Genomic DNA, 27,326 nt, shown 5'->3' with positions numbered 1-27,326 from the left:
GCCACAGTCCTTTGCCCTTCAGACAATACCTGAAAACATGTGGTGTGATGCTGGGCTGTGGTGTGCTATGCTGGGCTGTGGTGAGTTATGCCGGGGCTCTGGTGACATGGATTGTGCTGTAGTGACATGGATTGTGCTGTGGTGATATGGATTGTGCTGTGGTGACATGGATTGCGCTGTTAGTGATGTGGATTGTGCTGTAGTGATATGGATTGTGCTGTGGTCACATGGATTGTGCTGTGGTCACATGAATTGAGATGTAGTGACGTGGATTGTGCTGTGGTGACATGGATTGTGCTATAGTGACATGGATTGTGCTGTAGTTATGTGGATTGTGCTGTAGTGACGTGGATTGTGCTGTGGTGACATGGATTGTGCTGTGGAGTGACATGGATTGTGCTGTGGTGACATGGATTGTGCTGTGGTGACATGGATTGTGCTGTAGTTGTGTGGATTGTGCTGTAGTTATTGGATTGTGCTGCTGTAGTGACGTGGATTGTGCTGTAGTGACGTGGATTGTGCTGTAGTTACGTGGATTGTGCTGTAGTGACGTGGATTGTGCTGTAGTTATGGATTGTGCTGTAGTGACATGGATTGTGCTGTGGTGACATGGATTGTGCTGTGGTGACATGGATTGTGCTGTGGTGACATGGATTGTGCTGTGGAGACATAGATTGTCCTATAGTGACGTGGATTGTGCTGTGGTGATGTAGATTGTGCTGTGGACACATGAATTGTCAGTGAGTTTAGTTTTACGCCGCTTTTAGCAATATTCCAGCAATATTACGGCAGGACATGGACGTGCTGTAGTGATATGGATTGCGCTGTGGTGACTTGGATTGTGATGTGGTGATGTGGATTGTGCTGTTATGACATGGATATGGATCGTGCTGTGGTGACATGAATTGTGGTGAAATGGATTGTGCTGTGATGACATGGGTTATGCTGTGGTCACATGGATTGTACTGTAGTGGCAGATTCTACCATGTTGACACCGATTGTACCGTTGTGACACGGATTGTACTGTAGTGATATGGATTGTGCTGTGATGACATGGGTTATGCTGTGGTCACATGGATTGTACTGTAGTGACAGATTCTACCATGTTGACACGGATTGTGCTGTAGTGAGATGGATTGTGCTGCAGTGAGATGGATTGTGCTGTGGTGACATGGGTTATGCTGTGGTGATATGGATCGCGTGGAGGCATGTGGCGGATTGCCTTCCTGCGCGATGGATTGTACTGGTTGTCTCGTCCTTGATGGGAGGATTTGTTCTGGGTAACGGCAGCACTGCCAGGACTAAATGAGGCGAGCTGGAACGTATAGCGTTGGATGGAGAAGAGATGTCGGTATTTAAGGTAAATAGCTTCAGAGAAAAAGAGCAGACATAGATTGGCGATAGCTCTATCGGAAACCACAAACAACCAAGATGTAACACCTTCCAACATTGTCACCTGAACGACGCTGCCAAACACGCCTCGTCCACGAGAATGGATTACAGCGCACTTGGACAGATGTAGCCATTCTGGTCAGCCCGTGCCATTTCGAGAACTTTGATCGCCTTCATTGACTGGTTAGGCCACTTATCGCACATTACCTGGACTGAAGGGTCCGCAACAAGGTATAAGTAGAGGATGGCGTTATTCCTGGCGGGACCGGGCTGGAAATAGACCCCCAGGTAACCTATTCACCGGTGAAGACGCCACAAGCTTGCGGGGGTGGGGATTGCTGGCGACAAATCAGTGACCATACAGTGAAGGACGAGGAGGTATTGTTAGGTTGAGAGCGGGTGGAGTTTTATGGGGAGGGGTGGTGGAGTTATATGGGGGTGAGGGTGGTGGGGTTATATGGAGTGAGGGTTGTGGGGTTATATGGGGTTGAGGGTGGTGGGGTTATATGGGAGTGAGGGTGGTGGGGTTGTATGGGGTTAGGGTGGTGGGGTTATATTGGGGTGAGGTTGTGGGATTATATGGAGGTGAGGGTGGTGGGGTTATATTGGGGTGAGGGTTGTGGGGTTATATGGGGGTGAGGGTGGTGGGGTTATATTGGGGTGAGGGTTGTGGGGTTATATGGGGGTGAGGGTGGTGGGGTTATATGGGTTGAGGATTGTGGGGTTATATGGGGATGGGGTGGTGGGGTTATATTGGGATAAGGGTTGTGGGGTTATATGGGGTTGAGGGTGGTGGGGTTATATGGGGATGAGGGTGGTGGGGTTGTATGGGGTTAGGGTGGTGGGGTTATATGGGGTGAGGTTGTGGGATTATATGGGGTGTGAGGGTGGTGGGTTATATTGGGGTGAGGGTTGTGGGGTTATATGGGCGTGAGGGTGGTAGGGTTATATGGGGTGAGGGTTGTGGGGTTATATGGGGGTGAGGGTTTCAGGGGTTATATGGGGGTGAGCGTTGTGGGGTTATATGGGGGTGAGGGTGGTGGGGTTATATGGGTTTGAGAGTGGTGTGGTTATATGGGGGTGAGGGTGGTGGGGTAATATGGGGATGAGGGTGGTGTGGTTATATGGGGGTGAGGGTGGTGTGGTTATATGGGGGTGAGGGTGCTGGGGTTATATGGGGTGAGGGGGGGGGGTTATATGGGGGTGAAGGTGGTGGGGTTATATGGGGGTGAAGGTTGCGGCGTTATATGAGGTGAGGGTGGTGGAGTTTCGTTTGTTTCTTGTTTAATGCCGCACGCAGCAATTTTGCAGCTATATGGCTGTGATGAATGCCGATACGGTTATGGTGCAGTTGAAGATGGATATTGTTTCGGAGGCAGGTTGGGTTATTGTGGGATGAGGTAGCTGGGGTTTCTGCTGGAGTCAAGGCGGGTGGGGTTTAAGCTGGGGTCAAGACGGGTGGGGTTTAAGCTGGGGTCAAGACGGGAGGAGTTTCTGCTGGGGTCAACACGGGTGGGGTTTCTGCTTGGGTCAACACGGGTGGGGTTCCTGCTGGGGTCAAGACGGGTGGGGTTTAAGCTGGGCGCAGTGCAGATGAGATCATTGTTGGTTTTGGACCAGATGGAGTTATCGTCGAGGTCAGAGATTGTGGGATTTTTGTAGAAGACCAGCTCGAATTATTTTTAGGGACAACGCTGTTAGCATCAGTTCTTGATGTGACGTTACAGACAGAATATTGCAAAGTTCAGGAGAAGCGAACCAGGGACTAAAAGTCCTGTTAGACAGAGAAGATGTGTCTCGAGGTCACTGCATCAAGACGTCATCTACAATGTTCGCTATCTGACAAAAGTAACTTCTTATATATTCCCAGCATGAGAAGGAAGTAATGCTTTTCTAGTATTTCAATTATGTAAGGCATATCTGCTTGATGTGAAACAACGCCCAAACTGACGTAGGTCGTCGACATTTAACGCGGAATAGGTTAAACCCCTCCCGTAAGCCTTTAAAGATGTGGTTTCACCACAATTGCAATCTTAGTTCTGTTAGACTCAGAGATATTCACTCTGTTGTACATTGTACATGCGTATGGTCTATTCATCCACTTTACCCACACGCCCTCTCACGCGTCCATCTAATTTTCACAACCTGATATAATTTTTAAAAGCGAGGTTAAACCAAGCTCGCTCGCTCTCACTCACTCACTCATTCACGCACGCACGCACGCACCCACTCACTCACCCACCCACCCACCCACTCACTCACTCACTCACATACTCACTCAAGCACGCACTAACTCACTCCACCGGCGTAACCCAAACTCACTCACTCCACCGGCGTACCCCCCAACTCACTCACTCACTCCAGCGGAGTAGCCCCACCTCACTCACTCCTTGCTGATGTCCGCGCCATGTTTTAATCACGCATTTTACGGATACACAAACTCGAAATAAACATCAAATTTTGAGAACATCTAATTCTGGCATGAAATAAGTCACTCACACACAAGAAAGGCGCGAAACAAAAAACGTCGTGTACACCACCTCGAGTCAACTCTCTAGGTATCTAGATCCACCATTAACTCCAACCATGTTCACACAATAAAGAGACTGTACAGACAAACAAAGACTAGATTCTGAATCAGTGGAACCAGAATGAAAGTACAATGCATTGCTCCCGACCCTATTCAATTTTTACGCCCCTCTCACTCCAGTATGGAGACATGTGGGAAGACCTTTAAGTGACTGTTCTAGCCGATAACGTCAAGCACACATTGCTGACGTATGTAAGAGCGGCTGATCTTGCATAGGTCGCTTGCCAGATATAGCGGCAGATTCAGCCCATGAGTCAGTCACAATCGATACGAAGGTGACAAATCACTTATGAACTAACTCCAATTATTTCCTGATCTCATATCTCCAATATGGTCCCAGCTTTACACGTCATCACCGACACGCACCTGCCTGTCACGTGACGCTAGTCCAACAGAGGGCGTTCATAATGTAATGTGACTGTCACATGATCGTTCTTTGTCAACCTCACAAAGGCGACTTCGGTTAAGTCATCAACCGTCTCAGAGGTCGATTGTTCTAATTATCGTCGACACATAAAACCATGGGAACCTTCTTCTTGGTCGCAATTGTGCTCGGAAACGTATTGTACGTGTATTTACAAAAATTAACATATATCTACAGGTTTTGATTGTTTATTGATTAATGCCCGACTCTCAAGACTTCAGTTGTGTGACAGCGGTCAGTAAATAGATTAGTCTGGAAAGTAGTGGGTGAGTTTAGTTTTACGCCGCATTCAGCAATATTACAGCTATTTGGCAGCGGTCTGTAAATAATCGAGTCTGGGACCAGGCAATCCAGTGATCAACAACATGAGCATCGATCTACGCATTTGGGAACCGTTGACATGTGTCAACCAAGTCAGCGAGCCTGACCACCCGATCCCATTAGTCGTCTCGTACGACAAGCATGGGTTACTGAAGATCAATTCTAACCCAGATCGTCACGGGTAGACTGAAAAGAACAACCCAGTGATTGACATCATGAACATCGATCTCCACAATGGGGATGAGATGAGATGTATCAACCAAGTTATCTGGCCCAACGACTTGATGATGTTAGTCGCCTGTTGCGACAAGCATGGGTTACTGAGGATCTATTCTAACCTTATCCAGAAGGTATTGCAGTATGTTGAATGTGAAAATTAGAGGAAAGATATGTCGCGGGAAAGAAAACTTTCCACATAACATTTTCTTCAAATGACGACACAGGGAGCCCGCAATGGCAGTCTGAAGTTGCGTCCCTTACATGCCAGGATCTGCTAGTTGTATGGTCGGATCCATTTCTCCACGCGATAATTACCATCTGTCAGCATTATATGTGGTTTACTACCAACTCGTTCACTCATGCAGTCACTCCCAATATTTCATAATATCCTCAGATGATACACGCGGTGCTCTTGTACTGAAAGGGGAAGTGGAGTAGCATAGTGGTTAAAGCGTTCGTTCGTCACGCCGAAGACCCGGGTTCGATTCCCCACATGGGTACAACGTGTGAAACCCATTTCTGGTGATATTGCTGGAATATTGCTAAAATCGGCGTAAATCTAAACTCACTCACTCTTCACATATTTTCCCAAACATGTGATTTGATATAATGCTTTAAATCACCACATGAATGATCGTTATCTGGTTCAATATGATGTTGGATCACTTGGAGACAATTAAGAATTGAAAAGTAAGACTAATTAAACAAATATTTAAAAATACAATCCGTTTTAACAGACATGGTGCAAGGTTCGACATCAATGATTTCATAAATTATACTGAACGTTTAAAATAAAACCAAAAGGGTGAGCGCCAGGTTCATATTGTTTCTACATAATCTGTATACAAAGCCGGCAGATATGCCAGAGGTGAACCCTGTAATAGACACATCAGAATATTCGCTTACTTAACTACAGACCTCCTGATCCTCGCAGTCACAATGGCGAAAGATAAATGGTCGCATCGACTGCCAAACGCTCGTTGGTGGACGAATTTGCTCCAAATGCAATGTCACTTGCCCTCAAATCATTCCTACATCCGGGCATTAATAGTGTCCATTTCTGTCGACGTCCCGTATTATTTGTCCACAGATTGCAGATAGACGCTAACAACCCTGCCGCAGAGTTTTTGAATGACTGGAAAATTACATTGGACTAAATATAATGTTGTTTTCCTTACTCATAACCTGACTGGCGACGGACTTGTGAGATCAATAGTGAAATACCCCCGGGGATTCTGGGTTGGTGCCGGTCCCCAGGAACTTATGCTGGTCGTAAGACCCCAGAGAATTATCTGAAGAAGGAGAATAGTTAAAATTGATTGGGCAAGTCTAGATTGCCACAAATTAGGAATTGTTCCCGGCTCCTTTGGGATTTTTATCTTTTTGGCAAATATAAATTTTTTTATCAGATAACTGTATTTCTGGGTCTAAATGTGGGTCCGGAAGCGACCGAATGGGTCTGATGGTCAGGCTCACCGACGTGGTTCACAGCTTGTTGTCAAACCTAGACAGCTCATGGTATCTATCACTGGGTTGTCTGGTCCAGATTCGATTGTTGTAACAACGCTGTCATATAGCTGGGATATAGATGATACAGCGTCAACCAACAGACAAAGAAATATACTGAGGGAAACAAATAAGAAACCAATTAAAAGCATTGTTCCTTGTGTTCATGCTCATATTTTCACCTCCTGTGCAATACAAGGGTTGTGAAGAATTTCGAAACTTGGAGAATAATGTGCCCTTATTTATTTACCTCAGTATATTACAGTCCGATACTACCTGGCCTTGATCGGCGAACGATCGAGTTCAATTTCCCACATGGGTACAATGTGTGAAGCCATTTTCTCGTGTCCCCTGCCCCCATACTGCTGGAATATTGATGAAAGGGCGTAAAGCCTAAGTCACTCACTCCTTGCTGATGTCCATCTCGCGTTTTATTTTCGTATTTACGGATACATCAAATTTTTATACAAATATTCGTTTTATTCCAACATGAAATAATTATACAGACATCAAATTGTAAAAACGATAAGCCGTCGCTTTGACAAGCATTAAATTAACGTAAAATTGTGTTGAAACACTTTCAAACAAAAAACCTTGTCGTAAGAGGCGACCTACGGGATCAGGTAGTCAGGCTCGCTGACTTGGTTGACACATGTCATCGTATCCCAATTGCTTAGATCGATGCTTATGCTGTTGATCACTGGATTGTCTGGTCCAGACTCGATTATTTACAGACCGCTGCCACATAGCTGGAATATTGCTCAGTGCGGCGAAAAACTAAACTCACTCACCCATACAAAAACCAAAGTATCGATATCTCTATTTTTTAACCCGTCCTACAAATTCCTTTATGTGATCACTTAAAGACATCTTTCGGCACAATAATCCTGTTATTTGTTCTGACAGTTGAATAAGAAATACGTTACTTCAGCTGATTAGAACAAGCAGCCCAAAACAGTCTTATATAACCTCTGCATTTGTCATGGTGAGGAAAATGATGGATAGACGAAAACGGAACAATCAGAGGGTGACGCCCACATGTTTCCAATGACTTCAGTTTTTTAGCGGACCAGGTGATGCACGTTGCTGTGTTTTCCGTTTTAAATCCGATCTGTTTTTATGCGTATCTCGTCCATCACTCAATCACTGGTTCCCTAGCAGTCGTTGCTTTCAGCATCTGCCAGGTATGAATAGTGGGTTTAGATGGACAATCTATGTCTTTGCAGAGATTTAACGAATACAGAGGGTACATGACTGTCAATAGCTGCAGAATATCGAAATATTATATTCATAGCTATAACTTATTTTAAATTGTTAAATGCAGAGAGTACATATCAATAGCTAAATAATGCTGAAACACACAACAACGTATGGTATGGACTTACAACGTCTTTTATATTTACAACACGGCCTTTCTGGGCTAGCCCAGAAACGTCGTGTTGTAAATATTAAAGAAGTTGAAAGTCACCTTCATCAGGTGAATCATTCATCTGATGAAGGGCAAGAAGTAGCCAAGAAACGTCGTGTTGTAAATATTAAAGAAGTTGAAAACAACCTTCATCAGATTAATCAATCATCTGATGAAGGGGCAAGAAGTAGCCAAGAAACGTCGTGTTGTAAATATTAAAGAAGTTGTAAGTCACCTTCATCAGGTGAATCATTCACCTGATGAAGGGGCAAGAAGTAGCCCAGAAACGTCGTGTTGTAAATATTAAAGAAGTTGTAAATCGATACCATACGTTGTTGTGTTACCTCCCAACTTCTAAATGCCCATCAAGCATCTAATGCTGAAATATTTACTCATGGATATAAACGAATTTGCATTGATAAATGCAGAAGGTACGTGCCTATCACTAGCTAAATAATATTGAAATAATTACTCATGGATATAACCGAATTTGCATTGTTAAATGCAGAAAGTACATGCCTATCTATAGCTACAGAATACTGAAGTACTTTTGTCATGGATATAACCGGATTTAAATTGTTAAAGGATGCATAAATATCGTTTATAAAATCTGGTTATAAATAATTTAACATGATTCAGATCCACGATGATATTTTTGTGACAAAGCATTGTTCTCTCAGAGACGTCATCGGCCCTATCAAGAATAGTGTTGGGTTACCTGATGGCGCTGTGCAGGTATAACAGTAAAAGGTCAAATCATGTGACAGCTCACGTGACACCTCCTAAGAAGAAATGATTCATGTCCTCTACTGAGAACAAAGAACCCGCTCTTAATGTAAATGTCGCCCTGTGTCATGTGCGCCCTATTTATAACACAGGCATGTTCATGTTTTAGAAAATATCAAACTCATATCACAGAAGGAAATACGTTGTCAGCTAGATGTCCATATATGGTTTCATGACTCGAGACGATACTAGTTGGAATTGGTCTTCAGCAACCAATGCTTGTCGTAAAAGGTGATTAACGGGATCGGGTGGCCCCAACTTATTTGATGCATGATTAACGGATCGCGGTGGCACCCAACTTATTTGATGCATTCAAAAGGCGAAGATCGATGCGCCTTTCAGTATTCGGTACTTGGCTCACCAAATTTGTAAACTTCTTAGACCTGCATCACGTCAACATTGAGTGAGTGAGCGAGTTCAGTTATACGCTGCACTCAACAATATTAAAACTATATGGCGGCGGTCTGTAAATAATCGAGTCTGGACCAGACAATCCAGTGATCAACAGCATGAGCATCGATCTGCGCAACTGGGATACGATGACATGTGTCAACCAAGTCAACGAGCCTGACCACCCGATCCCGTTAGTCGCCTCTTACGACAAGCATGGGTTAATCAAGATCAATTCCTGGATCTTCACGGGTGGCCCAAAACATTGAGCAGACGCACCGCGATTACTGTACCAACAGGAGGTTGGATGTTCGCTTCCATGGTCGCTTCATACCCAAAGGTATTAACATGTGAAACAGGGACTGGCCGTTTCGGGTCAGTACAATCTGTGTGAGTAGGGTAGTCATCTTAAAGTACTGGCGGTGAGGTGAGGTGAGGTGAGGTGAGGTGAATTCGGTTTAACGTCGTGCTTGAGAATATTTCGCTCATATGACGACGTGCATGCGTGTGTATGTGTATGTGCGGCTGCTTGTACTAGCCCAGACTGAAGCTGGTTTTATAGTGCTAGCCCACTGAGATACCACGCCACAGTGAAGCATGAATACCCCACTCAGACACATTATACTGACTCCGAGCCGACCAGTCCTTGTTGTACCCATTAATACCGAGCGCCAGGCAGGGACCAACAAGTACCATATTTTAACGTCTTTTGGTATGACGCGGTCGGGGATCGAACCCGCGACCTTCCGCTCTCCGGGCGGACGCTCTAACCACTACACCACGGAGGCGGTCAAAGTACTGGCATACTATGTGGGTACAATGTAGCACATGGGTACAATGGGAGAATACATGAAAGACGAATGCCTTCCGAATGTAGGATTGTTTGTATTATTCATGAAGTGCTGAGTGAGCGGGCGTGTGTGTGTGTATATAATATACGGGGCTCCTTCAAATCCGATTAAGCACATATCCTGGAAATCTCGGGTTCTGTTCCCAACGTGAGTACTATAATATAATTATGTAAAGCCCATTCCTTGTGTTCCCGGTCATGAAAATGGTAAAATAGTGCTAAATCATTGCTATTCCTTCCGAGAGGGGCGGTGGGGTAGCCTAGTGGTTAAAGCGTTCGCTCGGCACGCCGAAGACTCGGGTTCGATTCCCCACGTGGGTACAATGTGTGAAGTCCGTTTCTGGTGTCCCCCGCCTTGATATTGTTGAATATTGCGAAGAGCGGCGTAAAACCATACTCACTCACCCTCCGAGAGGTACAGTTCTATTGTCATTATTGTGATACTCTCGCCTGATGGCACACTGCGTGACGTGGTAGCCATCCGTCCCCCGGATCTCCTGCTCTGTGTGATGTCACACTGAGTCACGCACGTGACTCTAAGTTCAGCTTTCCCCATCCGCCCTGTGCTTGCTATCTACGTCGTTGTTTTGTATAAACGCCGTGCAGGCGGGGAACGAACTTTGAAACTGGGTTTAACTTATATTCATTACAGTGTTCCGATTTTGACACGTAATGGTAACAAATATTCAAAATATCTGACACATTTTAAAAATGATTTCAAATGTATGACGCAATTGAACGACTGAGTCAAAGGAAATATTTAGAAGGGGAAAAAAGAATAAGGAAATGAAAAATATACACCATACCATGCACAAAAAGAAGAATGAATTCAAATATGTCAAACATTCATTAATTCAGTGTTGCGATTTTGACTCTGACATATCTGACAAATTAAATGACTGATTACAAATGAAATAATTAGAAAGAAAATTTAGAATAAAAAAAATAGAATAAGGAAATGAAAAATATACAACATACCATGAACAAATAATTTAATTCAAATATGTCAAATTTCTATTAGTTTTAGGTATTTCCTCATAGAATCTTACAAATAATTATTTTTTAATGAATTTGTTGTGACTAACGGTGGGACGGGACGTGCATCTGAGACATTGATCACGTGACACGCATACTCGACGCTCTGACGCACACATCAAACAGTGGTGTGGCCCCGTCTTCTGTTAAACTCCTCCGTGTTATTGTGGAACGCAGTTAACACCTATGTTCAGTGACACGATATTTCAGGCAATAAAACCGGTTTTATACAACTTTCACTTTTCTCTCAAACAGCGTTGTTATGTGTGATTGTATACATTAAATTACATTTGTAAACACTCCTATAAAGCTCCTATAACGCTCCTATAACACTCCTATAATGAGCTGACAGATATCTGTAGTTTGTGGGTTTTCTCGGCCGCTTGCTGGGTATCTAAGTTCGAAATGTGTATAACGAACTATGGATATAACGAACAAACAATAGTCATCCCTTTAGTTCGTTAAAACCCTAGTTTACTGTAACCCGCTACAGTTTGTAATATTTGTCTTCACAAGCTTAACCCGTGAAGATCCGGGTTAGAATTGATCTTCAGTAACCCATGCGTGTCGTACGAGGCGACTTGGGATCGGGTGATCAGGCTCGCTGACTTGGTTGACACATGTCATCGCATCCCAATTGCGTAGATCGAAGCTCATGATGTGGATCACTGGAATGTCTGGCCCAGACTAGATTATTGACCATATAGCTGGAATATTGTTGAGTGTGGCGTGAAACAACAAACCAACAAACTTCACGACGTTCACACAAATTTTATAGCAGTGAGTGAGTGAGTTAAGATTTAAAGTCACATCGGCAATATTTCAGCCATATCGTGACTAAAACTAGTTCTAAATTTATAATACATACATATAATATATAAAACCCTGTCAACGAAGGACAGTAAAACCACTAGATTATCACAGATTGAGTTAAAACTAGCTAGCTTATATCTTTAAAAGTAGAAAATTATTTCTGGACAATACAATGTAAAATTGGGCTATAGATCGCCAACAACTGAAGGTAGATCACCATACTAGGGACCATGGGGACTTGTAGTGCGTTTGCTACCTGCATGGACCCTAGTTGGATTTACACCATCCCTTCAGCCGCTGGCGATTGTAGGACAATGTTATAGCAGAGTTTCAGGAACATGTATAAGCACCCTAGGTGCTGAGGCGGTTGGCTGATCTGTCGGTGCTAGGTTCGATACCTGAAGTCCATGTATGGTGCCAGCAGTCGTGATTGCTGGAATATTGTTTAAAGCATCGTTGAATCATACTCACTCACTCACTCGTGATTTCATACGATGGTGGAATTCCGCGAATTTAATTATTTCCTATTTATATACTAGCCATCAAAAGTTTCGACTCGCTTAAAGCACTCACTATATTACATCGAAGATGAATTTCTCCAATAACTTGGGGGAACCAACTGCAAACCATATGCAGATTAACTGCACGAGGATTATGCATCAAATTGGTGAAAAGCATGTGTAAATATCATGCATGTGAACAGCTGCGTTTTGGTGTAAAGTTTTGTTAAGAATTCACCAATTTTCTCTGACTTTCATCATTTATTGTACTCATGAGAATAATCTTTCCAACGTTACGAATATGTTTTACAATACATCAGTTCATGTGTAAACAGTACCTTTAAACAGGATGAAATATTTTACAAAATCTAGTTTAGAACAGTTGACTGAAGTATGTGGCTATATTTACACTAGTGAGTCTAAACTTTTGATGGTAGTACTTTAATACTAATTCCTGCTAAACGTCCTGGGTTTCCCAACATGAAATATTTCAAACATCATTATATATTTAATAATAAATATCCTGTTGACGAATGCGTCACGGTGCGTCCTTCAGTTAAGTGAAACCTATGGTTCTGCCATCGCCTCGCTATACGACTATTAGCAGTCACGAACTTCAAGAACTTGTGCGATATCTACTACCATTGTTTTAGGAAATGGAACCCAGTTTGTGTGTGTGTGTTTGCATGCGGGCGCGCGTGTGCGTGTGTAGATATGAGTGTATGTGTACATCATTATTCGCTTGCATGTGCAATATGTTTAAAAGAGGATAGGTGGGTTTTGTAAGCGTGTGTACACCATTTATCCTTGCTTTGCACGTGTAACAACTGGAGTGGTGGGGTAGCCTTGTGGTAAGGCGTTCGCTCGCCACGCCGAAAAGCCGGGTTCGATTCCCCACATGGGCACAATGTGTTAAGCCCATTTTTGGTGTCCCACGCCATGATATTGGTGGAATTGGTGTGCTAGCGGCGTAAAACCAAACTCACTCACTGTACATATAACAGCTCTTGCACAATGATATGACATTACATTATACATATAAGTCATGTTCATTTAACACGACTTATTTTACCAATACTGAACTGCTAAGGGTTACGGAATCATAAATATTTTAAAGATCAGTACGTTATGAAATCGTGCGCTCAGTCCTCACTACCAAAAAGGTATCCCCAAAAATATTCATGATATCTAACTTGGTATATATACACCCCATACCTAGGTAGCCGTGAAGGTCCGGGTTAGAATTGATCTTCAGTAACCCATGCTTGTCGTAAGAGGCGACTAACGGTTTCGGGTGGTCAGGCTCGCTGACTTGGTTGACACATTTCATCGGTTCCCAATTGCGTAGATCGATGCTTATCCTGTTGATCACTGGATTGTCTGGTCCAGACTCGATGATTTACAGACCGGCGCCGTATAGCTGGAATATTGCTGAATACGGCGTAAAACTAACCTCACTCACTCCCATATCTAGCAACAATGTATCCAAGTTTTGTAATGGCAGAATTAGCAACAGCAGCGTGACCTCCATTACGTTGCGGAAATTTGCTAACTGCGGCGTAAAATAACAAACAGAATGACGTCACCAAAATTCGCGTTAAATGCCTTAGCGACAATAAATAAGAATATCAGAAACAGAATGTGTAATGGTACAAACAGACATTCGTATGTACATATGTCATTTTATCATCCATTTGAAAAATGTGCCTTTGAAATAATTCGGAACATCGACACCATTTTTGTTAATTTAAATTAGAATATAATTGTGACACTACAAAGCAGCGTGTCTTTATATAGTGTCCCGAAAGCGGTCCACCTTTATCTGAATGAAGGAATCACTGTATATGTTAAAAAGGTAATGATTATCCGAGATAATGTGGTATAATACGTATTGTCTGATAATCGGTTGTAATGCTATACGTAAATGAGTGAGTTTAGTTTTACGCCGCTTGAATATCCTAGCAATATCATGGCGGGGGACACCAGAAATGGGCTTCACACATTGTACCCATGTAGGGAATCGAGTCCGGGCCTTCGGCGTGACCAGACAACACTTTAACCACTAGGCTACCCCACCGCCCCTGCTGCACGGAAATTGTAAGATGAAAGCTGTGATGTGAAAATCACAAGACGTATGGCGAGCTTCACACAAGAGAGTCGCTAACAGGGAGGTCACTCCGTACAGCAAACTTAACAAAATGTAGGTAAATGAATCATGGTGAATAAGGCGACAATACTGCCGGTTCAGCTTACAACAATGCAAATGACGTGACGTCATAACATGCTTTGACCTACTTTAAGGGGGCTTTCCCGCCGCCACTAAAAATAGCACTTCCATAAAAGGCACATGTCAATCGTTGCCCGTGATGACTTATTTATTATATAGTTTTCAGCTTGGATGTGTCTTTGAGCTGTATGGCAGTGCACAGCGGACTGAGCGTGGTGAAGGACGTACTTTCGGAGTGAGAGATACGGCTTCATATAGTCCTTTCCACGAGGAAGAGGAAGGTTGCACTACCACAGGAGCAGACGACAAGCAGTGTTGAGTTCTTCCTCTTCGCGCGGCGAGCACTGGGCAGTTAGAGAGCTACACAGCTCGCCTACAGGAAAACATTCGCTCTATCTATCCCGAAACTGCAATTACTTATTTCTTGTGTGCTGGGCCACACAGAAATTACATTCCCCGTATATGAATTATTTAGCAAGCGCAAGCAGGTCTCGCTTTTAACAGTGGCTGGCGGTCGAGAGGCGAAGTTGGATTCAAGACGGTAGATGAGAGAGTGGTTCTGACTCCCGTACAACCGCCGCCCATTCCCACAGAAGCAACGGTGCCAGCTGATTAGGACGTCAGGCTCTCGTGTGCTATACGTGTCTGTATTCCCTGACAGGACGGATAACGGCTGGTGGAAGGGTGCTGTAAGTTCCCGCTAACCTTGGAAGTGGGTGCTAAACTGAAAGAGAGCCGGTAAGAGCGGGGTGAGTTGCTACCCGTACTGACATCAAGGTGTCTGTGTGTGCTGGCTGCCGGGTGTGGTGGTAGAGGCAGCTGGTGACGACGACATCGACGGTCGGGTGGTGTAGTCGCTCGTCATGAACGCCGAGGTGACGGCGTGGACACTGACTGTGTTGGTGATGCTGCTGGGTGGTTCGGATACGGCGCGAGACAGTGTTTCAACGAGCTCGGACGGAATGGTAAGCTTAACACTTATTCATTGAAACCCAAGCCTGAGAGCTCGTTATTGATTAGCAGTATTAAACCACAACCTGCGATCCATTTAAACCTCGGGGAAGCTAAGACACGATATTGCCTGGTCTCTGAGATATTGAATGACGGGAGAATGTGTTCTTTATATTGAATATGCTACACATTGGCCGATGTGCCTACTTCTTGATTACATACAACAAAGGGATAAGTATTGGACGGGAGTAATCTGGGTCGTTTCTACACAGTTGTGGATACAGAGTATCGCTGATATAGCATTCAGATCCCCGTATTGCATCTGAAAGCATTGTGTTGATGTCGACAGCTAAACCCGAGTCTCCATCACAGAAGGTTGATTTCACAATGATTTCAATCAAGGCTACTACACCGAATTAATCCCTATGCACGTATCTACTCGTTATTCCAACGTATACACGTGTGTAGTGCTGTGTGTGTGTGTGTGTGTGTTATGTTTGTGATTGGCGTGAATGTGTATGTTTTTGTTGAATGTGTGTGTATTCCTGTTTGTGTGCGTGTGTTGTGTTTAGATGTGGTAAATGTATGTATGTGTGTGTGTGTGATGGGTGTACGTGGCGAAGGTATGTTTTGTGAGCGTGTCTGTGAGCGTGTCTCCCCTCTCTGTTGTGTGGGGCGTGTGTGCGGGCGTGTGTGTGTCTTTATATGTGTATACATACATGTATGTGTCTGTGTATGTGTCTGTGTATGTGTCTATTCCTGGTGGTTTGTAAACTACACAGGTTTTCCAGAAGGGTTATTCAAGCTCTTATAAAACCGGTTTCAGGAAAACTCAGATCAACTGTGTACATTTCTGTATTCGTTCGCAGAACGCATTGTTGTGGCGCATTTCTGCCGTTTGGAGAAGTGTCTTTGTGTGTACAATTAAACTGTATAGTCTCTGGCGCTGTGGTAAGTGTACTGCCATTCCGGGTAGTCACCAAACGGATTTCAACTGCATTATAGTATTTAAGTGTTTTAACTACATATAGCATTTAAGGGTATTGCCATGTCATACAACATCCTTCAAAATACTGCGTGTACTATTGAAGCATATTGTCTCTGCTCGTTGACTGAATGACTGACTGAGTTTAGTTTTACGCCGCTTTTAGCAATATTCCAGCAATATAACGGCGGGGGACACCAGAAATGGGCTTCACACATTGTGCCCATGTGGGGAATCGAACCCGGGTCTTCGGCGTGACGAGCCAACACTTTAACCACTAGGCTACCCCACCGCCCCCTCTGCTCGTTGAAGTAGAGAGTATATTCCTACATATGGTATCAAAATATATCCATATGGTATTAAAGTGCATCACATTTTTACAGCTTGATGCCATTTCGTCTCGTATTAAAGCGTGTTGCTGGACTGTCTAGTGTTAAAGGGTATTGTCACTGCATGTAGCATTTAAGAGTATTTTCATGTACTATTAAACCCTGTTGTGTTGCCACTGTGTTTAGTATGAACGCGTGGTGACATCACTCGTTGTATCTGTGTGCCATTTCATGTAGTGTCATTTAGAATATTGACATTGTGTGTAGAACATCAAAGGGCACTGGAATCGAGTGTATCATTCAGGCAAAGTATACCAGCATGTAGGATTAACGAGTGTTGTCATTGGGTGTATCGGCGTATTGTATTGCCAGGACGCGTGGTATCACTTAGAGTACAGTCGTTACGTGCAGTGTCATTCTGGGGTATTGTCGTTGCCATTATTGTCATTTAAAGTATTGTCATTGCTATCATTGTCATTTAAAGTATTGTCATTACCATTATTGTCATTTAAAGTATTGTCATTACCATTATTGTCATTTAAAGTATTGTCATTACCATTATTGTCATTTAAAGTATTGCCACTTATAATATGTGTCTTTCTGGGGTATTGTCATTGCCATTATTGACATTTAAAGTATTCCCATATAGAATATTGCCGTAACGTGTTAGGTCACTAATAGTATTACGTTTAGTGTCACTCTAGGGTATAGTCATTGCCATTAAAAGTATTGTCATTGCCATTATTGCCATTTGAAATATTGTCACTGGGAATATTGCGGTTAAGTGTAGTTTTATTTGGTATATTACCGTTACGTATGGTATCAAAATATATTCGTATCTGTCCTGTATTACGTGACACGGAAACTGTAGTGTTTTACAGTTATGCTGTTACCTGTAATTACAGAAGTACAACCTTCCAGGTATGTCAAGGTATGTCCGTGCTCACCTGGTCATCTAAGTCCGCGTTCTTTCCTCGTCGCTAGACCACTGACCATGTCGCGTCCCAGCGGAACAGAGGAAGTAGACTCCAGACCACGGGATGTAGATATGTTCTCATTATGAACAGAAACTCGGGGTCAGGTAGTCTGTCTCACAGTCCCTCTACCGCGGGGGATAGTTCCCCTTTTTCTGGACTTGCACAAGCCTCTAAGGTACAAAATAATAATAGTTTAAATGATAATTTCTAAAAAATAATAAACAGCAGACTAGGGTCCTTAGAGTGTAATGTCCGCTCATCTAGACTTGCCTCTTCGCGGGATAGAATTACTATACATCCATGGCCTCAGCATTCAGTACAGCCTTGGAGCAAGGCTAAAGATATATAAACATCCCTACCCCTTTCTGCAATGGTAAATGTAGCAGCAAGTCTAGATTTCCTCAGGTTCGGGACCCTCCCTTCTCAATGGGGCTCCTTTTCAATTGAAAGGAACTGTTTGTATCTGTCATCATTCTATATATTCAGCGTTGGTCGTGGGGTCCAGAAGACAACCGGTTCACCTTCGACGTTTCGGATTGTGCTTGGCATGAGCACGTTCTTATATTCATTCCACGAGACGCATGTGTATGTGAAAGTCAGTTTATCTAAAGCGCATGTGCCAGATCATTAAAGTCAACGTCATCTTGCAGTTAATTTGGATTCGTTAGCAGATTAAAATCTTATCATGTTCTCGCGAACCTTGACTGACGTCGGTCGGAGACCCCCGTGTGAGCTTGTGAATGCCTGCAAGATTGCACCACTCGCACGTGGCATTGTTTACAGAACGTATGTTTGTGTATATCTTAGATCTACCCTCCCTCTCTCGCCTCGGGACGCGGGACTTGCTGCAGTCAGAGTGTATCGCTCACATATGAATACTGATTGTATGCCATGTCGTTTAACAGATTATATTGCACACATGGATAATGGGACTCTGTGAAGGTAGCCATATGTGATGCGCATGATTAAACTGAATATGCCCCTCTGTGTACGGGACAGAGAATAACATGTAGACTCAAAATGAAGACTTTTAACACAAAGAAAACTGTTTCTAAATTATGTCCAAAAATAAAAAAAATGGGCTGTTTCTAAATTATGTCCATAATTCTAGACTTAATATATATGTGTTTCAAGCGGCCCACATGGGCACAATTAGACTAATTAGTCTTGAATATTTTCAAAAACAAACAAGTTTAATCCAGACCTAGCCGACCAGATTCTAATCTAGACTTGCTTTATGGACTGTAGATGGGGCAGTAGGGAAATTAATGTTTCAGGAACTGTATGACAGCCCACATGGGCACAATGTGTTAAGCCCATTTCTGGTGTCCCCCGCCGTGATATTGCTGGAATATTGCTAAAAGGTGGCGTAAAACCATACTAACTCAGTCCCTCTATATGACAGACTATACGGTGCAGGTATGATCACATTGGATGTTTAATAATGTAAACACGTTTATATTCCCGTGGGGATTCTCTTGGTTGCGAGAACAATTTGTCCGTCGTCCAATAAGGTCTCACGACCTCTCTTCACGACCTCAATACAGAGGAAGCATTTGTCGTGTGGCCTCTACACACCTACACAAAGCGATCTGAGGCTCGAACTTTTGGAAGTCTGGGATATGGACCATCATTGACTTACCGCACTCCAACGGCGTGGATGGTTGCTCGTACTATCAACCACTGTCGACAAAAGTCGACCACAGTCCGCCGTGGTATATCCGGAACATTGCTTTCGGTCATGCCCCATAACTTACGATTGCAACGTTCTTTAACGTTGCAAGATATGACCCTGGTGTTCTCAGGAAAAGCGCAGTACATCGTATCCTATCTGACTTGTCTTGTCAAACAGTGTAAAACAGTCAAACACTTTGAGATAGGAGCCAGCCAAAGTGGCAACGCAGCATCAATTAACGTTTACAATTTATGTGTCTGGCAACAGAAAAGATGGGACTTGACAAATACGCAGCGTATGCTGATTATATCGGTCCAAATATGCACATGCATGCTGAGTACAGAGCAAATTCATGGAAACAAACATCGCATCTACACCGAACCATACCGTCGCGCATAGACTAACAACTAGTCTCTGAAATGAACATATTTTACTGAAAAAAAAAGTTCATAGTAAAAAAAGAAATATATAATGAAAAGGAGCCCTGAGACTTTCTTCCCTGAAGCTGTGGAAATCTAGACTTGCCACATTTTCTAGACTTGCGTGGGCTTTCTTGGATATATTTGCTTCAGGGTCTGTACGAGAGACTACGTCGCGCAGTGTTGTTGAATTTACGTCAGTTCATACAGTGTTTGGAGCGACATCCTGAACAAGAGGTACTGTATTGTCTGTGATGTATGTTGCTTGTTGAAGAATTAAAGGTCCACCAGCAGTCTGTTGCCTTTGGTATGCTGTGCAGATACTGCATTGTGCAGCGTACCCAGGGAACCAGTCAGAGTAAGAGGGCGCCGCCATTGTACAGTCACTGTACATAGCGCCAGCGCAGCATAACAAGGAAGCCAGGTTGAGTGAAGGTCTCCATTGAGATGTCAATGTAGCGCCAGCGCAGCGTACCAAGGGAACCAGTCCGAGTGGAGGCCGCCATTGTACAATCAGTGTAGCGCCATTGCAGCATACCTAGAAAGCCAGCCTGAGGGAAAGGCTCCATTGAGAAGTGAGCGTAGCGCCAGCGCAGCGTACCCAGGGAACCAGTCTGAGTGGAGGCCTCCACTATCCAGTCAGTGCAGCGTCACAGCATACCTATGGAGCCAGACTGAATACGTGGAGGCCGCCATATTGCAGTCAGCGTAACAGCCGCTAAACACACGGTAACGTGTGCTACCCACGTGTTGGTAAGGGGAAGGGAGGGGTTGTCGGTAGTGACTGATTTGCTGATAAATATGCATGTGTTGTAGAGGGTTTATGAGGTCAACGGTGCCGCTTTCATCGCTCCAGACAAACAACTGTGAACAGTCTTCGACATCCTCCCCAGTCAGGGAGTTTACTACTGGGAGTCGTTGTGTCTGTTAACCCATCACTAATGTTGCTTCTACACCCGTAACGACACTGAAGACATCAGATCACGTTGCGATGTTTACAACACAAGAAAACCAGACTTGTTAGAGGAAGTCCGGTATTGCTTTACACTAGGAAACTCTCGGGCCAACGAGAGTATACGCTTCACCCCAGACACAAAATATATGATATCCACAACTATTTTATACGAGACCGCTTCGATAAATAGTGGACTTGGAACACTGTGGTTTTTTGATGGACAGTTGCGACAGATTGCTAAACACTTCAAAGTTACATTAGGGAACACAACTTTGATACCCATATCAAATACATCAGTCGTAATTATCACCTTTTGCTAAACGTAATACATTTGGCCACCGTCAATCAAATACATCAGTCGATATAATACATTTAGCCAGCGTCACACGTGTATGTCATACGTGTTATTGTGGAATATGTGAAAAAAATAGCATTTGTACTGTTTTATCCTAACATGCTCTTCATATCATAAGCTTTGGTTGATATTTTTGTGTGAGCTATTGCAAAGCGAAATGATTACTTTCGTACCTGGTTCGATCCCCGACCGCGTCATACCAAAAAGACGTTAAAATATGGTACTTGTTGGTCCCTGCCTGGCGCTCGGCATTAATGGGTACAACAAGGACAGGTCGGCTCGGAGTCAGTATAATGTGTCTGAGTGGGGTATTCATGCTTCACTGCGGCATGGTATCTCAGTGGGCTAGCACTATAAAACCAGCTTAAGTCTGGGCTAGTACAAGCAGCCGCACATACACATACACATGCATGCACGTCGTCATATGAGCGAAATATTCTCAAGCACGACGTAAAACCCAATTTCACTTCACTTCACTTCACTTTCGTACCTGCAACAAGTTCTGAACGGTGACAAGGGACCCGTGTCCCTAGCACGGTGTTTCTGTACCATTCCGTCGGGGGTCTTAGAGAACAAAAAACAGGAACCTTCCCGCCGGATCCCAGCATTCGTACGCTGAGCTAGTAAAAGGCATACCGACTTTACTGTGCCAATTTTAAAACAGTCTATACGATGTTGGGAATTTTTGCCTCAAGTTTCACGAAGAAAAGTTGTCGGTTAAGCCGTATAAGAAGAACGTAAGGTATTAAGTTTACATGTGTGTACTGTGAGTATCGGGCATGGTTTTGGGTAAAGATCAAGGCAGTTTTCTCTTGAGAGACGCGTGGAAAGTGAGGTGGTTTGGTATAAGAGACACTAACTCCCGTGAGCCCTCGGAGTCACTCTCCGTGGTCGGGCAATGTAATGATGGATTTGGAAGCACGGGGTGACAGTCGTAGACTTGAAGCACGTATCTCCACGCTATGCATATACAGGGGAGGACGATCAACTTGTCCCATGCTGGTAGTTGCAGATCGTGTTTACACCAGGCAATGGCAGAAAATCAATGGGTAGATTTACCGCCGAACTAAATCAAATCACTGTTAGACTATCGTTAAAATAGTGCCGTGATGTTGGTAAGTACAAAGCTGGAGTAACGATGTTCGGAATGAGGTTGATGGGTTTGGGGATGAGGAAGGGAAGGGGGGATGGGGAGGGGCGTAAGGAGAGATATACCCGCGCATGTACCTAACAAGCTAGGGGTAGAATTAAAACCAGCCTTATAGCGGGGTCACTCTTCTGTTATAGCGATTCTGGTAGACGATGACATTCACGTATCTATGCTACTTGTTTGTGTTCATGAACATGTTTTCACTTTTGGAATGTCTTGGAGTTTGTTATTGCTACAGTTGTTTATGCTCTAGATAGTTATATTTGGCCAAACTTTATATTGATGGTGCCTTGGAGGTACCGTCTAGATACCGCCAGTGTAGTCTTTCGGGTTGTCTAGACAGTAACAAATTGATAGTCCAAGCCGCAGATTGATTTAAAGCTGTTTTAATTGTATGGAAAAGTCTACGTCACGATGTACATTAATTTAACAGGTACTAATTTCCGTTATCAGAGGATGGTGCATTTGTAACACTATATATTTACCTCTGCAGCTGGACTTGAATTAGGCCGGAAGCTGTGGGGTATTGTTACCTTTTAATAATACTAGTGAGCCAGAATGGCGATTAGCGGGAATCATGGTCTTTTCGCGTTTATTCGGACATAAATATATGTTTAAGAGGACTCAAATAAGTCCTACTCAAAACACTGCACCTGACGTTCACCACGCCGTTTGGGCGAGGGTTGAATAGTCAAAACGTCCGCTAATCATACCGAACCTCCGATTTCGATTCCGATTACAAGTACAATACGTAAAGCCAATGTGCTTGACATTGCTGATAGTGCGAGTACAATACATGAAGCCATTATGCTTGACTTTGCTGATAGTGCGTATACAATACGTGAGTCAACGTGCTTGACATTGCTGATAGTGCGAGTACAATACGTAAAGCCAATGTGCTTGACATTGCTGATAGTGCGAGTACAATACGTGAGTCAACGTGCTTGACATTGCTGATAGTGCGAGTACAATACGTGAAGCCAATGTGCATGACATTGCTGATAGTGCGATACAATACGTGAAGCCAATGTGCTTGACATTGCTGATAGTGCGAGTACAATAAGTGAGTCAACGTGCTTGACATTGCTGATAGTACGAGTACAATACGTGAAGCCAATGTGCTTGACATTACTGACAGTGCGAGTACAATACGTGAAGCCAATGTGCTTGACACTGCTGATAGTGCGAGTACAATACGTGAAGCCAATGTGCTTGACATTGCTGATAGTGCGAAGTACAATACGTATGTGCTTGACATTGCTGATAGTGCGAGTAAGTGGAAACCATTGTGCTTGACATTGCTGATAGTGCGAGTACAATATGTGAAGCCAATGTGCTTGACATTGCTGATAGTGCGAGTACAATACGTGGAGCCAATGTGCTTGACATTGCTGATAGTGCGAGTACAATACGTGAAGCCAATGTGCTTGACATTACTGACAGTGCGAGTACAATACGTGAAGCCAATGTGCTTGACATTCCTGATAGTGCGAGTACAATACGTGCAGCCAATGTGCTTGACATAGGCTGATAGTGCGTATACAATACGTAAAGCCAATGTGCTTGACATTGCTGATAGTGCGAGTACAATACGTGAGTCAACGTGCTTGACATTGCTGATAGTACGAGTACAATACGTGAAGTCAATGTGCTTGACATTACTGACAGTGCGAGTACAATACATGAAGCCATTATGCTTGACACTGCTGATAGTGCGAGTACAATACGTAAAGCCAATGTGCTTGACATTGCTGATAGTACGAGTACAATACTTGAAGTCAATGTGCTTGACATAGCTGATAGTACGAGTACAATACGTGAAGCCAATGTGCTTGACATTACAGACAGTGCGAGTACAATACGTGAAGCCAATGTGCTTGACATTGCTGATAGTGCGAGTACAATACGTGAAGCCAATGTGCTTGACACTGCTGATAGTGCGAGTACAATACGTGAAGCCAATGTGCTTGACATTGCTGATAGTACGTGTACAATACGTGAAGCCAATGTGCTTGACACTGCTGATAGTGCGAGTACAATACGTGAAGCCAATGTGCTTGACATTGCTGATAGTGAATACAGCGGCCTCAAACCACGGACGGTCGCATAATGGTTAAAGCGTTCGCTCGTCACTCCGAAGGCCTGGTTCGATTCCGATCACTGGTTTAATACGTGAAGACAATTTTTTGGGTCACTTGCCTTGACATTGCTGATAGTGATCTCACTGGCCTTAAAAAAAACGGTGGTGGAGTAGCCTAATGGACACACCAAAGGCCAGCTTCTCCAAAAAGGTACAATGTGCGAACCCCATTTCTGGTGTTATTGCTTTGATACTGCTGAAAGCCTACAACCCAACTCACTCACTCGCCTAACATATACTCAATATCCTGTTACCACGTGGCCCGGAGACCCTCTGATATCTATCACTACATTGCCAATAGTGATGGCGCAACGTTCACACGGTAATTAACAAAATAACGGTACTATACTCCAGTTACTGATGTTTTCGGATGAAGCATATATGGAAAGGCTGTCAGTACCTGTTCTATGTTCGTCGCTGCTAATGTTAAGCCTCTGTTGTTTTTTCCAGCTGTGTTTTGTATACATCAGCAAAGCCAACATCAATGGTGTTTCTGTAACGTAAAGCATGGAACAGTTAATGGCTGTACAAACTGAACCTTTTTACCATTGCCTTGGTTGTACAGACTGGCGGGATTTTTTGATAGGTATTGTAACGACAAGTCGCTGTTGTAAAACGATTACCAGGAGGCTTGGGGTTTACATAACGGGTTCGCTTGAGGTCTTGGAAGTGATTCGTACATTAAATACAGTCATGAGGAGAATGGTATGTTCCTGTTACGATGTTATGTCCGTCTCACCTATGTCAACAAACAGCTTCTATCCAGACAGGTCCAGGAGAGATTTATGTGAAGTCATGACCCTGATGGAAGGTGTTTTCACCACCCTCGGGAAATACTGACACAAATATGCAATGTTCTGAAAGACAAAGGGCAATCGTCCGGGAAATCTGTGATCCTAGTGCGGTTAGGGGAAGTTACTCTGTGGACTAATTGCGATTTTAACGCAACCATTCAGTTATGAGGCAGCGCACGTAGACGATTTGGGTCTCACCTCATATTCTCGAGCAGTTTTCTTCCAGTACGATCACATGGCCAATTAAGTTCCTCAAGGATTTGTTGATGTTTTGTTTATTTCCGGTTATTGACATCCTCGTTCATCCAGAAGTCCATTCCTAGCTAACAATTTCACGTTGTCACAACGTTGTCACAACGTCATATGCTTTCGTTGTTACATTATTCTGTGGACTGCCATTTACGTTGTCACAACGTTGTGGCCTTACGTCATATATGTCATTTTTCCGTCGCCATGGGATGCTAACATATTTTACGTTGACTTTACGTTCTATTTAACGTTAATAGTTGAATAGTTTTCCCAGTAGTGAACAGTACATAAGACACAAGGCAGAAATTCACTTCAATGATTTCGTTTTGTCAATTTCCATGTTGTTTTGGTCGTGTGCTTTCTGAAGCTGTAGCTGAATAGTGAAGAAAGAATCTCAAAGTGAAAAGTTTTACAGAAAACTCTGTGACACCAACATATAAGAAACGTCGTTATAACGTAGTGAGGAGCCCAAAGCATAATGTTTCTTCAACGTAAATTTGCAACGTTATTATTACGCTGTGACATAACGTGAAAAAATGACGTAATATTAACGTTGTGTCATGACATTACCAACCTACAACCTTCCCACAACGTTGCGCAAACATTGTATGTCAGCTGGTTTTTTATCCTAGACCCTCGGTTACAGTAGCCATATTTTCTGGCCAATTCGAATTGCACGACGTCAAATTTTGTCCTTCTACCTACACACATCAGGGACAGATGTACCGTGCTAACTACGACATGACAGTTGTGGGGACCAGTTCCGAAAATACGCTAGTGACAGCGGATTCGGGATGTTGTCAATAGAATTGAGATTAATACCCTAGACAATCGAAGATGATACGTGATTTTTACCCCGAGGTAAGTGACACACCCATGTGTCAGTACTTGTTTATAGTGTACAGAGTATCGCTTTGATCTAGCCAACACTCAATAAACATGAAATGAAATCGTAAACGTCTATTGGTGAATGCTTTGTTTTCCTTTTTTTCGAGATTCCGACCCGAGCTATTTCAGTCCGCGTAGGTATCTCATCGCTTGAGGCATGAGGCCTGGATTTCACCAGAGGCATGAACTTAAAGTAATTCGCGTATTGATTGGTTTATTTGCTTAAGGGTAACTCTGTCATTTTCTTGTTTTTTGAGCCATCCATACATTGCAGAGCGTATTAACATTTGGAATAAATGGATTTGAAGATAATTTGAGTTGATTGAAAAACAAGTTGGTGTATTGTTCTGTGATGCGGAAGCGTATTATTTCATCCAGCTTGAGTGTTCGATGTTAATGACAAACACCGTTAACAAATATATCTTCACAACCATAATTGCGCAGATAAAGAAATAATTGAATGATTGATCATTTTTTACAACTGTTCCCTGACACTGAATGAAATCACAGGCCCTTTCACGGATACAAACAGTATTACTTAAGCATTGAAATACAATATTGGACGTGGAACAAGAGGAAGAGAAAGTAATTGTTATGAAAAAGATGATTCGTTAATGCGCCATTTCGTTAATGTAATCTTTCATAAATCCGTTAATTTAGAAATTCATTAAATCTGGACGATTTCATTAGTTAATGTTACCGTCCGTATTATTAAGGTTCCGCCATGAGGGGCATGATCTGAACTGGTCGCTTTATTGTGGAACCTTGTTAAATCGAACACCTTGTCTCTATGTATCTCAAAGTTACATGACAGATGTCACTGACAGAAGATTCTTCTCACTACAATAAGGAAGGTTCCCTTGTCTCAAACAATGGTCATCTCGTTGAATTATCGATGGTTCGAGGCTTGAGTTAAACGGTTAAACTACATTAGTATGATACGCGTAACGTCCTGATAGCTGGATGTGTGGATTACAGGGGTTCCGAATACAGAGGTG

General features: G+C 43.3%; 1 protein-coding gene across 1 annotated transcript in view; it reads left to right on the top strand.

Annotated features, from left to right (window-relative positions):
* The first annotated feature begins 14,608 nt into the window (after positions 1-14,608).
* Positions 14,609-27,326, top strand: part of LOC124261822 (matrix metalloproteinase-16-like) — a 100,279-nt gene continuing 87,561 nt past the window's right edge. The window contains exon 1 of the mRNA XM_046696198.1: positions 14,609-15,426. Within this exon, the coding sequence (XP_046552154.1) occupies positions 15,325-15,426 (102 nt within the window). The 5' untranslated portion in view covers positions 14,609-15,324. The remainder of the gene's footprint in view (positions 15,427-27,326) is intronic.

The sequence above is a fragment of the Haliotis rubra genome, unplaced genomic scaffold, assembly GCF_003918875.1.
Source record: "Haliotis rubra isolate DU_JTF1 unplaced genomic scaffold, ASM391887v1 Scf810, whole genome shotgun sequence".
Classification (NCBI taxonomy): Eukaryota; Metazoa; Mollusca; class Gastropoda; order Lepetellida; family Haliotidae; genus Haliotis; species Haliotis rubra.
Note: the sequence above shows the minus strand (reverse complement) of the source record. Positions and strands in the feature narration are given on the sequence as shown.